The 13,403-nt window shown below is 39.3% G+C and overlaps 1 protein-coding gene across 1 annotated transcript in view; it reads left to right on the top strand.

The window, feature by feature from the left end:
• Positions 1-13,403, top strand: part of LOC102237082 (VPS10 domain-containing receptor SorCS3-like) — a 210,630-nt gene that overhangs the window by 145,391 nt on the left and 51,836 nt on the right. Inside the window, exons 5-7 of the mRNA XM_005797660.3 lie at positions 6,043-6,116; positions 9,419-9,483; positions 10,003-10,121. Of these exons, the coding sequence (XP_005797717.1) occupies positions 6,043-6,116; positions 9,419-9,483; positions 10,003-10,121 (258 nt within the window). The remainder of the gene's footprint in view (positions 1-6,042; positions 6,117-9,418; positions 9,484-10,002; positions 10,122-13,403) is intronic.

Below are 13,403 nucleotides of genomic sequence, written 5' to 3'. Positions count from 1 at the left end.
GCGCAGGCTTTCCTGGAACTCTGAGAACTGCTGTCAGTTGGTCCACAGGGGACCGTCTCTGCACCACCATTTTTTTAATTGATTTCCAGGGTTGACAGCCGCGGTAGAGCCATCATTTATCTTTCATTCTGATTCATATTTCATCCTGAGCCAAAGTGCACTTTACTCTGGCCTTTAAATGATGGGCCTTATGCATTCCTGGCACAGGGGTAAGTATAGAAAATCTAAAATGCCTGACCTTCATCTGTCGGTATATGTAAGTTCTCTGTGATCAACCAGGTTTGGAATCAATTCGCTTCTCATTTTGGTTCCAGCAGTTTGAATGCTTGACTTCTCTGTGTTGATTTGCTGTAAATCACAAGTTACAGCTGCAAACACACACACGCACACACACACACACATGCACACTCACACACACACACTCACCCCAACATTTACTGCATCCGTCTGTGTTGAAATCCAATATCCCCGCCTAACTCTTCATCTAAAAGCGGTGAAACAAAGCCTGGTTATTAATCCTGCTCACCCGCCGCAGAAACTCAAAGGTTTGATGTTTAAACATGATAAAAAAATAAAAAATCAGCACTGCCTGGAATTAATTTCTTGTAAGATGTGGTCTTCGAAGACTTCTGCTGGGATGTGAGTTGGAGTTTGGGTTGTTAGTTTCAGCTCTGATGCGCTCTGAGTGTAAACAATGTTAAAGTGCATTTTCCTGTTTCTCGATTAACATGAATTATTTGGTAGAAAAAAACACTTGTTCATATGTCGTTAAGGCCTTGTCGTCCTTATTTTAAAACCTCTTTTTCTAAATATTACATATTGTACATGTATTTAAACCAACAGTTTACAAAAAATCTGTGACACTTTGAGAGTTTCACTGTTTTATTTGACCAACTGAGGCAGAAAACTGGAATCACTACTGGAGATGGTTGAGTCAATGTTTATATTAATAAAGCAGAAGAAAAATCACAGATTTGACACAAAAATATTTTATTTAACAGCTGAACATCCTGCCGTTTTAAACATTTTTAAAATAAATTACTGTTTCAAAAATATTCATGTCTTTTGAACTTTACCCACATTTTGTCACATTAGATTCACAAACAAACATATTTATTGGAATCTTAGCTACAAGAACAGAATACAGTGTACAATATAGTGACATGTTCACAAAGAAAATTCAGAATATTGTCTTTTTCATTTGCATCGATGGTCAAGGTTCCTGTCAGTCAGATGCAGCAGCTTGTTGTTGTCTGCAAAGACTTTTCTAACTACATTTAATCTGCAGAAGTAGACTTGTTCAGGTTTTTGTTTCAGAAATGCAAATCACAGGCTGGTGCATAGGTTTTCTTCCTTAATGTTCAGCGATGCTGTGTTTATTCCTCTTCTTAATCTAACAAAATAGATTTGTCATTATTTACAGTAATCTACTGGTTTTAAGGAATGTTCTACAGAGCCAGAATGTTCAGCTGTTGAATGAAAACATTTTGTCACGCCTCTGATTACTCTAGCAGAAGTAATTTGCTTTTTTCTTTTGGATTCTCTGCTTCTGCCAAGCCAATCTGCCTCAAGCTGTTAAACATTTGTCAAAAAGTGACTGGATGCATATTTTTTCTGAAGCAGGAACACTCCAGAAGCCGCTTCAGAGCCTGCTACCCTCCAGCTGCTGAACTGCAGCGTTAGCCTGTATAAAACATGGAGGTTTTCATCTGGAGTTGTGTGTTTGGACAAGGCGGCCCACCAGCTGGGTGAAGCAGATGGCCGCTCTGCCTTGGTCTGGTTCTGCTGGACGTCTCTTTTAGTTTAAAGAAGTTCTCCTTTCCTCTTTCATCTGCTGCTCTGAGCATGCTCAGAAAGACGGAGGCAGTGCCGTCTGTTGGCTTTCTCTGCAGCTACATTACATCATATATATTATATTTGGATTGAACTTTAAATCCATATCATTATCAGAGAAACTGATTTCAGAACAGATGATGCTTCTGCTGCTGATTTTTGATGTTAATAAGCTGAAAGAAAAAAATGAATCATAATCATTTGGATAATAATTTACCTTTTTGCTCACCCATTCTGACATTTTAACTAATAGAGACACAGTATTGATTTTTATCGCTTGTCAACATGTCATCTTCCATAATGACATGTTTATTTGAAAATTAATGCTGGTATAATTGATATTAATAACAACCTTGTATTTGACCTTGATTGAAAACAATATTCATAATAATTTACTTGATCACACCGAGTCCCTATGAAAGACATTTTTTAGTAAATAATAGATAGTTTGTGACTCTAAACTCAACGATATAATATCTGTTCCACTTCGATGGCTTGAGAAGACGCTGCCTCAGGAAAAAAACCATCAGCCTGTTTGTCTCTTATTCATTAAACAAAAACCGAGAATTTCCAGCGTTTTTCCCGTTTTTTATGCCATTATTGATAACAGGTCAGAATCTCACAGATCTGACATCCAGGATGGAACAGAAGGACAATTATAAACCTGGAAGTCAAAGTTTTCTACTGAGGGATGAAAACGTAATAGTGAAAATGAATTGTTAAAATACCTGGAGGTCATTTAACAAGCTGTCAGTCAAGATGTAATGAAAACCAAAATCCATTTAAGGTTTTTTCACCAACTCACATTTGCAGCACAGTTCGGTTTCCTGTAATACATTTTAATAACCACTTAGAGGTGAATTTAGATATTAGTCTTGTTGAAAATGGTCCAGTGTGATTTTAGAAAGCTTTGATTAACTTGTGGCAAATAATTTTTCTTTGACCCGTTCACCAGTTGGACCTGCTCCTCCGTCTTCTCGGTGAATCCTTGACAAACAGAATACACTTCCTGTGATTCCTCAGTGAGCGTTTTTGTTCCTGACTCCGGTGGCAGCTGGCCATGCATTTGATTTATTGAAAGGAGAAACTATGAAGCTTACTTTGTGACAGCCCAGAAGCTTTAAAATTTAAGATGTCATTGCCTGACGAATGGAGGGAGGAGAGCTGGGAGCTGCCCACTGCAGTCATAAGTCACTGTCCCAAGGGATGAGGGGCGCTGGCTGTTGATGAGCTTCACCAACACTCAGTGACCTGAACTCAGATCTCATCTGCTCTCTGATAGAGTCCAAGTTATGAGTATCAATATTTAGAGAAATGATTATTGGTTCTAGAGTGACGGCATGAAAACACAGGACTCAAACTTTAAATGATTAGAAACACAGACTGCGACATAGCACATTGTTTTTAACTATTGTGTTGATAAAAAAAATAAACATTTGTCATCCATGGAATGCAAATTTATTTTATGAACCTTAATTTCACCAGGACAATCTCAATGAGATTAAAATCTCTTTTGAGCCTACAGAACATTCACAGCTAAACTGGAAAAGTTAACAATCTCATAACTTTATGCTTTTGGCTAAAATTAAATCATCAAAAGTTTTTTTAATATCGTTTTATTTTGCAAACTGTCTCCAAACTGTCTCACATTTTTTTAAATTTGACTTTTATTTATGCAGGTTGTCTCATTTAGACCTTATAGCTCACTGTCCACTTGTCTACATGCTTTGCAATGAACATGAATGTAACTCTACATAATTTTATCTTATTTTTCATTAAATGTCTTTCAACATTTTAATTTGCATTAATCATAAATCAATATTTACTAATGTTTGACAGCTTCGTAAAAGAACATGGCTGTTGATTCCCATCAAAAATAATAAATAATTTAAACGGACAATAATTACTGAACCTGATCAGAGGTTTAATGCTGCATTGATCGTTTCTCTGTGCTCAGGGTGAATTGTAATGACGAACCCTGCTGGTACCAGCCGGGTCGGATATCTCTCCTCAGCTCATCTCTCCTGATTTAAAGAACTGTTCCATATTACATTTCATCCTTTTTGCTTTAGGCTCAAATCAAACAAGTTCTTTTTTCTGGGAAAGAACTTTTTTTTTTGCAGAGCGGATGTGTGAATTGCAAGGAGTCTGATTCAACTAAATGTGATTGTCCTGAAAAACCTTCAGCAGTCAGATGAGAAAACTGCAGTGGTGCAACATTTAAATGAAAAGTACACATGCAGGTGAAGATGTGATGCTGAGACATACAATATACATAACCTGGCATAGAAATCAGCAGCAAACTTTCATTTAAATCACATTGAAAATGTTGAAGATGCTGAAGATAAAACTGCACTTTGTTCAGAAACAGATAATGTTCAAAGTTTTGAGAATCATCTTGTTTTAATGACCTTACCTCTGTTAAATTACTGTTTAAATGAACCTGACTCCATATGTCTTTCATTGTGCAGTAAGTAACTTTTACAAAAGTATGTTTTTTCCATATTTATTAAAGTTGTCACCAAGTCGTGACAATATGGCATCAGAGAGATAAAGTGTGAGAAAACGAAGCTCTTCCACCTCCTCCCTGTAGCTACTATTGCAGTCTGCAAAAATGGAACCCTCCTGGTCAGAAACAAGCAGAGCCGGGATGAAAGTCTGTGCTGTCAATCACCCTGGTATGCACGCTGCTAACAAAGTTACAAATGGAAAGTTACAGATTTATTACCTGTAACCTACCATTTCAGATAATAAAAGTTTCACTAAAGATTCATAAGAGTAAATCCCACTCACCACTGTAGTTTATACTCAGGTGAGTTGGCCATCCTTATCTGTTCATAGACTCATGCATTGGTATATTTTTATTCATAAAGCCATCCTCGGATTGTTCCCACCACACTTTAGAATTGCATTGTGCCTGTAGTTTTAGCAGTAGTAGCGGAGGACATGAACATCCACAGCATTAAAAGCAGATGCTACACACAGCTCCAAATATGTTATTCAATATTTGGAAGCATGTTGGCCACGCTAACATCGACAGCTATCCATTTGTCTCGTCCCTCCCCAAAGGAGGATGGTTGTTTTCAGAGCAGACAGTTTCCAGGAGGCTTTACAGCGTCGGACTGGTGCATTACATCCGTCACGGCCCAATGTGAGCGACTGGGAAAAATGTAAAACTTCAAGAGAGTCCAAGTAATGGTTCTCAGTAGTGGAAGGTCCAGGTCTGTATGAAGCAAAGGGTAAAACAATGAGCTGTTTTTCCATTTATTTATTTCTTTTTACCAAGCTCAGTTTCTTAGTTACACTCTACAGCAGAATCTGAAATTATCCACTTTAATTCCTTTGGGACAACTGAAATTTCTTTCAAGACAAAAACTTGCTCAAAATTTTCTTTTTCAGATTTTTTTTGTGAGCTTATTTATCCATGTCAGATGTCTTAATTCTTTGCAGTTACTGTGGTTGTACATTGTTAGTTGTTTTTCATAGCAAGCCTCTCTTCTACATGAGATCTTGGCTCTCACTGAGACGGAATGTATAAATAAAAGTCTAACATAGAAACAATGCTTTCGAATTAAAAATCTTTGCATTTTTATTTATGCTGTGATTAAAATCTATCAAATTGGAACATTTGCTGTATTTCACAAGTACCGGCTAGATGGATGCACAAAGGCTGCGAGAAATATGTGAGGTGCTCCATCATCATCGATCAGTATAGTGCTAGGAAACACAAAAGGGTCATTAATTGGTTGCCCGGGCGCCTGTAAATGTAATTAGTACATTGAAATTGGGCCACAGGCTACACCTGCACATCTGGTGGACCATACGTCATTTTTTGCATCCGTTGTCCTCTGCACTGGTACAGAATAAAGTGGTTTCGTAGGCAGTATTTGACGTGCCTATCAAATAAGATTCTTTGCTATGTAAGCTGAAAACAACGAGCCTGTTGTTTGTACCGCAGGGAACAGAGATGCATATATTTGTCATAATCTGTTAGCTTGATTGGCCAGTTGTTAACGCTGAAAGCGATTCTGTTGTCATCTCCTTGGAGGATGCTTTATAGCCCCAGACTATCCTCCAGCCTGGAATTAACCAGCCACATCTCTGGCTCACTTGTGGCTGTTTTACATCAGCTGGCGTGATTAAAAGACCTGACAGATATAGATGTATGTTGACCCAACTAACGTCCCCGTGTCTCTGATTTTCCTGCAGTTGTACAGCTCAGTCGACTTTGGAAGGAAGTGGATGCTCATCCACGAACACGTCACCCCGAACAGATTCTACTGGTGAGTCATCTCTTCTCATGTCTCGGCTGCTGCATTCCTTGTCTCTAAAGTTGTTTGCTCAGGAATGCAGCAAGTGCTTTTGACTTGGAACAAGGCCTCTGACTGGCAGTGATGGTGGAGAAATCCTGCACATTTCTGTAGTCTGATGCAATGAGCCGGAGCTTTACATCTCCTTTAAGTGGCTCAGGAAAGTTTTCACACCCATTCATCCACATTTGGTAACTTCTTAGATTTATTGTGTGTTTGAGCATTCTTCTGTCTCGAAGATCAAGCCACAGCACTCCATAATAACCAGGCAAAATAGCTTTTTGGAAATATGTGCAGCAGTTTTTCTTGCCAAAAAATTGATAATATGTGCCTTAATATTTTTCTTAAAGCCTCTTTGGCACCAATCACAGCAAGTCTTTTTGGCACAGCAGTTTTTGAGTATTTTCTCCCATTTTGTGCTCCAGATCCTGTCAGGGTCAGGCAGGATGGATGGGCAGTGTAGAAAACAGCATGTCTAGGTCTTTATTCACTCCTTTGCTACCTTGTTTGCTTCAGGTCACCGACCCACAGAGGTTAGGTACAACCGCCATGAATAGATAAAATCCACAAATGCTTGAGACCTCCTTTAAAAATGTGTCTAAATTCCCATTTTGATCATTCAAACACCAAACATGCCTTATTGTGTCTAGGTATTTCACTTCCCAAGCTCTGTTTTCTTATAAATATTTTTGATATGCTCTAAATAAATCTGCGGGGTACATTGTGTTTGAAGGCTACTCTTCACCCTCATCTGACGTCTGGAGGATTTCTCTAAGAACCTCTCTAAGCTTGAGTGCTATAACATCGCTCTCTATGCAGGCTGGTCACCCCAGTCCTTCTAAAAAAAACACGCATAGACATGCTGTTTGGCGTTTAGGCTAAAAATGTCCATTTGGTCATCTCATGCCTGATACGTTTTCCCCCTTGGTCTGACATCACTAAAGATGTTTTTCTGCAGAATTGAATCAGGCTGCCAGGTGCGTTGAGTGAGGAGGGGCCTCCGTCTGGCTGTTCTACCTTAAAGTCTTGATTTGTGGAGTCTGTTAAATATGGCTGACCTTCAGGATGGTTCACAAGGAAACAGTAGAGGTCTGGAGACGTGGTTGTTGGTCACCTCTTTAGCCTTGAGTTTTCTGTCAAGTTGACTTACGTTGGTGTGTTTCAAACTTCTTTCATTTCTGAATGAAGCAGACCAGTGTCTTTCCAGGATGTTTAATGCTGACAGAATGTTTCTATATCCTTCCCCAGCTTTGGGGTCTTCAAAGCTGGGGACACTCTTAGATGTGTGTCTGCTTCTACACACATGAGTCACTTAAAGAGGTGATTAACAGGACTCTGGAGAACCTGTCTGCATACTGAGGAGGTGAGACAGCCGTTTGATTCAGGTGTTGGACCAGGAACACATCTATAGGTTGCAGAACGCCGACCCTCGAGGCCTGGATAGGAAGACTCTGATCTCAGGGATACGAACCTCAACCTTTCATAGCAAAAGATGAGAGTACATGCTGCCTTTTACTTTGAAATTATATATATATATATATATATATATATATATATATATATATATATATATATATATATATATATATATATGCAGAATAAAACACTGCACCAATGTTCATTTTAAAATAAATAATGTAAGAAAATGTGGGGAAAAAAGTGAAGGGATGAAAACACATTCTAGTGACCCTGTAGATTCAGCTTATATTTATATTCCTCTTAATATTTCATGTACACCCTTCTAATATCAGGTTAATAAATGTCTAGTTTCTTTTAAACTAAACCAGTGGAAGCAGGAGGAGTAATTTTCTTATGATGCAGACGTACAGATTTGGAAGCAGGACCTATGACTAATAACAAATCAGGGATGTTCCTGTCGCTTCATATCCACTCAGCCTCCCTCTCTCTCCCCTGTGGTGCACCAACTCTGTCTGAAAGTGCACACTCATCACAAATGTTGGACTGAATGTCGCCCAGCTCATCACTCCTCTACCCCTCCCTTTCTGAGGTGACTGGCTGTGCCTGGGATTGCCTTGGGTTGTACTCTCTCTCCTACTGCTCATAAATCTGGAGCTACATCCATGCCACTGCAGAGAGATCCTAAATTTGTGCAAAATACATCACTGACTTTACCCTTTGCTGCCAAAACCATTTCAAGGACACTGGATCATTGGATGGATCTGTAGCAACAGCCAGGCTGGACTCCAGTTGGCTGGATCTGCTCAGCTGCTCCATTGACCTCAGAGGGATTTTAAATATTGCTACAGTTGGAGACCAGTAGCTGCTATTCAGTCTAATCCACCAGTTGCAGAAAACTCGAAACCTGTGTGTGATTAGTCCTTTCAATTGTCAATAAAGAACTTTAAGTTTAGGCTCCAATTCAAACACAGTTTGGACGCGAGTTTCAAACCAATCTCCACCAAACTGTGTGAAACCTTCAGGCTGTTGATTTCAGGTCAAGTTAAGGAGGTAGTTCTCCCTGTTCTTCATTCCCCCATTTTGAACAATCCAAGGCAGCAAAAACAGGCCCACAGCATGATGCTACCATCAACATTCCCATGCTGTTTCACTGTGAGGTTGGTGTCCTGCAGCGTCCTCTTCATGTTAAGCTTTACTTTTAGAGGTTCTTGAGTCTTTCTTCAACATACAAACCAATTTTCTTTGATTTGAGGTGACAGTTTGGGTCAGATGAGTGAATTCTTAGCAAATAACAACAATTCCAATCATATAACCAAAATTACTCAAAATAATTCATTCTCCCATTCTCTGGATGACTGTGGCCCAAAAACAAGTGATGCTGAAACCTCAAAGACAAATTGAATGAAAACATACCAAAGTAATTTCCTCTAAAATAAGTGTTAATCCACAGAAACAGAACCCTTCTCAGGTTTTTCTACTTCTTTCTTTCTAAATGAATCTCTGCTGGCATCTTGTACTGTTGACTGGAAGTTTTGTCTTCTAGAGTAAATTTGCATATTCCCACACTACTAAATCAAGCAACAATACATCAAGGCATAAAGAAATTAGTTAGCATAAAATGTTTATTTTTTGTATAGAAAATCTGTAATTCAAATGAACAGGAATTCGTTTTCAGGGCTTAAATTAATTCTGCTCTGTTAAAGGAATTCAAGCCTCTGCCAGTTTCTGCTGCTTGTTTGCACTACATTCATTCTTTGGCAACAACTCTAAACTAATCTTTCTTTATATTTTTTATTTCTAATATATTAATTATTGTAATTAGGCATTCATGCAGTCTTCCCTGTTTTCCCTGCCAGGTCTGTTTCTGGACTGGACAAAGAACCAGACCTGGTTCACATGGAGGCTCACACTCCGGATGGAAGTAAGTGACTTTTAGGTCTTTATGAGAAACACAGTACAGTTTGTTCAGGAAATAATCAACCAGGAAAGAAGTTTGGGTCCAAAATTAAACCCTAGGCTTCATTCTTAATGAATCTTGCTTCTCTTTCTTTCCATTTTACTTGCTGAATTTCAGCTCCTTAACTCTGAGTGGCAGCGTCATTGAAATACAATAAGTGCTAAAGTTTTTACACCATACTCAGAGATACAAGCTTTCTGCATGATTGACAGGATGCTTGTTTGTCATATCTGTGCAATGAGAATAACTAGGTGCTACAAAGAGAAGCAAATTAACGGAGGAAATGTCAGACTGTGTGGATGGGAGGAGAACAAACAGTAAAACACAAAAACTGGTTTTGATCTGATTGAGAACGGTGGAGTGTGGAGATGCTTTCAGCTTATCTTGAACAGGTGATGCGTTGCTGCGACTCTGTTCGTTAATATGCATGAGAGGAATAACAACTTTAACGGCTCTTGTGCTTCCTGTGTGTGTTCCCGACAGATGTGCAGTATGTCACATGCAGAGCTCAGATGTGCTCTGAAGCCAACCGGAATTATCCATTCCCGGGATACATCGACATCAGCTCTCTGGTGGTTCAAGATGACTACATTTTCATACAGGTAGGCCTCCAATCTGTCTCTCCTTTATACAACTCAGTGTAGCCACGCTTAGTTCCTCTTGAAATATGCATACCCTTTGAACTTTTGCCTTTTTCACGTTACAACCAGAAACTTCAATGTGTCTTATTGGTACTTTGTGTGACAGACCAACACAAAGAAGTTTGTCACAAAGTAAAGGGTGTCATTAATTTATCTTAAACTCCCTTTACTCTTTTCTTCCTTTTTTTTACAATTAGTAGTGAATCTTTTACGATGCGTCTCCACCAGATCGGTACATACTGAGACTGAAATTTTTACCCGTTCTTCTTTGCTAAAGAGCTCATACTCAGTCAAATTGAAGAGAGATCATCTATGAACATACATTCCCAGGTCTTACCTCAGACTCTCAATTGCATTTAGGTTTGGACTGGGAAAGCTTACTTTAGGGTGTTGGATAGGAGGCTCTAACTGGTAGTTATTGGGTACAGGAGCAGCAGTGAAGCCTTCGTTCTGACCATCGAACAGTGGACCGGATCTTTACCCTCATGATGTTCAAGAAAGTCAGGAGTGTTTGCTTCTCTGGCCTACATTAGGCGTAAGGCAGTTGAATGTAATGCAGGCGTGTGGGTGTGTTTTAAGGCATATATAATCCTAGTAATTATAAATCCACAGGTGTGTCAACAGGTTGAGCCTGTTCCCAGAGTGTGTTGGACTCTACCAGGACCTCTGTAACCAAACCTGTTTATGGACAGGATCTGAAGGCATGGTCATGGAGAGGAGGACATCTGGGTTTGGAACATTGTTTCATCTGGTTCTGTTGGTTTCTTCCAGCTGTGACCTCCAGCGTTCACTGCTTGGTTTGAAGTCTGAAGTCTTGGATCATGGTTTATAGTTCAGACGTGATGGGAGAATGAAGCAGGAGATAGGCTGATGGATTGGAGCTTTGCCCGCAGTTATGCTGGCGCTGCTGCGGCCTGTTGTGGTGAAGAAAGAGCTGAGCCAAACAGCAAAGTTCTTGATTTAACGTTCTGTCTACATTCAGTCCTGACCTTTGGTCATGACATCGGGATCTGGTTCTTTTGGTCATGATTCATGATACGAGTTGATGAAATGAGCTTGCTCCAGGGGGTTTTAAGGGTGAGGAGTTCTGCCATGCAGAGGATGCCTCCATGGCGCCTCCCCTTCATGTTGATGTGGTCCCACTGAGAGGAGACCCTGGGGAGACGCTGAACTCACTGGAGGGAGTTCACATCCTGTCTGGCCTGGGAATGCTTTGGGATTCCCCAGAGTTGCTCGGGAGAGCAATGTCTGCGAATCCTCCTGGACTTGATGTTTGATAAACAGAAGACGATGGATGGAATGGATAGACTTTGATTGGGCCATTTAAACATGAACATGTTTTGATCTAAAACAGCTGTGTCCAAGTTGAGTATTGGAGAGCTACGATCCTGCAACTCTAAGAGCATCTGTTCTCCAGCTCTTCAGAATTAGATGAATGCCTCATTGCCAGTAGTCTGCAAGTACTAAAGGTTTAAGTACCATAAATACAAGGCACCCTCCATCTACTGTACATAAAATATCACTCATACTTTGTGGTGAAAAGGAAATAACCCACTTAACTCCAACTCTTTGTCCTCTCTCACTTCTTCCTGGCACAACCGACTGTTTAAAATCAATAAAGAACTCATCAACTTAGAAGCTGCTGTTCTCTCATTTAAAGACACGGTGATTCTTCCTCTGTAGTCTAAAGTTCTAACTAGACTGGACAAATTGGTCTGCTGATTTGCTGGTTCAGTTCTAAACTTAAGCGAGGATAATGATAAAGAAACGCTGTAACAATATAACAGTTACTTTAAATGTAAGACTTTAAAATTGTCTTTTTTATTTTATGTCTCCAATTTCCTTTTTTTTACTCTTTTACACACATTGGACTCCACGTTGCACACTGGCAACACTGCAGATCCATGCAGAAAAGAAACCTTCAGAATAAAATCTAAAAGTTAAACCTTCAGAATAAAATCTAAAAGTTAATTCCAGAAACATTATTTTCACTGTGACCTGTTGGATTCATACAGCCAACAAAGAAGCTAAGTGGGAACACGTTGCCCTATAGTAAGTCATGTTGCTGCGACGCGGCCAGTACAAGCAAAGTGGAGATAAAATGTTATCTTTGCTTCAGCTCATTGTCTTCTTGTTTAACCTCCATCTTTTCATTTTCTCTGTCGCTTCATGCACTCTGCAACTGCAAACAAGGTGCAATCTTTAATACCAAGTAAATATTTTAACAATGCAGTGGATCCCCTTTTTTCCATAGAGCTTCTCTAAATTATTGGAAAGGAGAAGCAGCTTTGCAAGCTGAAATAATTTAGCACAATGAAAAATTATTTCATTAGTAACTTTGGATGACACACAGTATTGGACTGACTGATATTGCAAACCAGTCAGTCCAGGAACATTTATTTTCCTTGATACTGATCAACTGTAACCCTCCCAAAGAGCAAAAAAAGTGATGTTAGCGCCTGCTATGTATTGCTGTATTTGGTGTGTATCAGTTATATGAGTGCTTTTAGTTTGGGTCTGAAGTATCTGCGGAAGGTTGTGTTCCCTAATCTCCATGATTACTGTGAGTTCATTGTAATAACCAAATTCTGTGTTGTAATTTAACTTTACAACACAGAAGCCCTAAACTATTAACCTGAAAAAAATACAATGTCTTGTAGAAATTCAATTATACACAGGAACATCCTCTGCCTGCAACACAAAATATGCCTCGCAATCATTTTTAGAGCTAAAATTGCACAAAAATACTCAATTATGCCCCCCCCCTCCCCCCCACCCCACACACACACACACCTCCGCATTCTTCTCTGCGAGGGTGGGTGCACATGTCACATGTACACATGTGCACAGATGTTTACATTTATCAAGCAGCTTAAGTGGAGCATCCTGGAAACATCTCTGGACTTCCACATGTCCATTTCTTCTATGTTTAAGTGCTTCCTGCTTCCTAAAACTTTTCATTTTAACAACCCTAATTGATATCAAATATATTAATTTTTGTATATTTGTTGTATCTCTGGTGTTTAGAGAATGGTCAGAAAGAGAAACTGAGCTGTAGTTGGGTCGGGTCAAAGTTTACTGTAAACCATGTAAATGTGTTAGTGGTGTGAAAGACACTTTGGGCCAACTGTAACTTATTTCAGACTCTCCTGGTCTTGTTCTATAAGGATCTATATGTTGTGACATATAAGTGAAGGTTTCTCTGAAATATATTGTATATTGTCCCATTAAAGATTTTTTAAT

Source organism: Xiphophorus maculatus, chromosome 5, assembly GCF_002775205.1.
Source record: "Xiphophorus maculatus strain JP 163 A chromosome 5, X_maculatus-5.0-male, whole genome shotgun sequence".
Taxonomy (NCBI): Eukaryota; Metazoa; Chordata; class Actinopteri; order Cyprinodontiformes; family Poeciliidae; genus Xiphophorus; species Xiphophorus maculatus.
The sequence above is the reverse complement of the archived record's forward strand: the minus strand, read 5'-3'. Positions and strand labels throughout refer to the sequence as shown.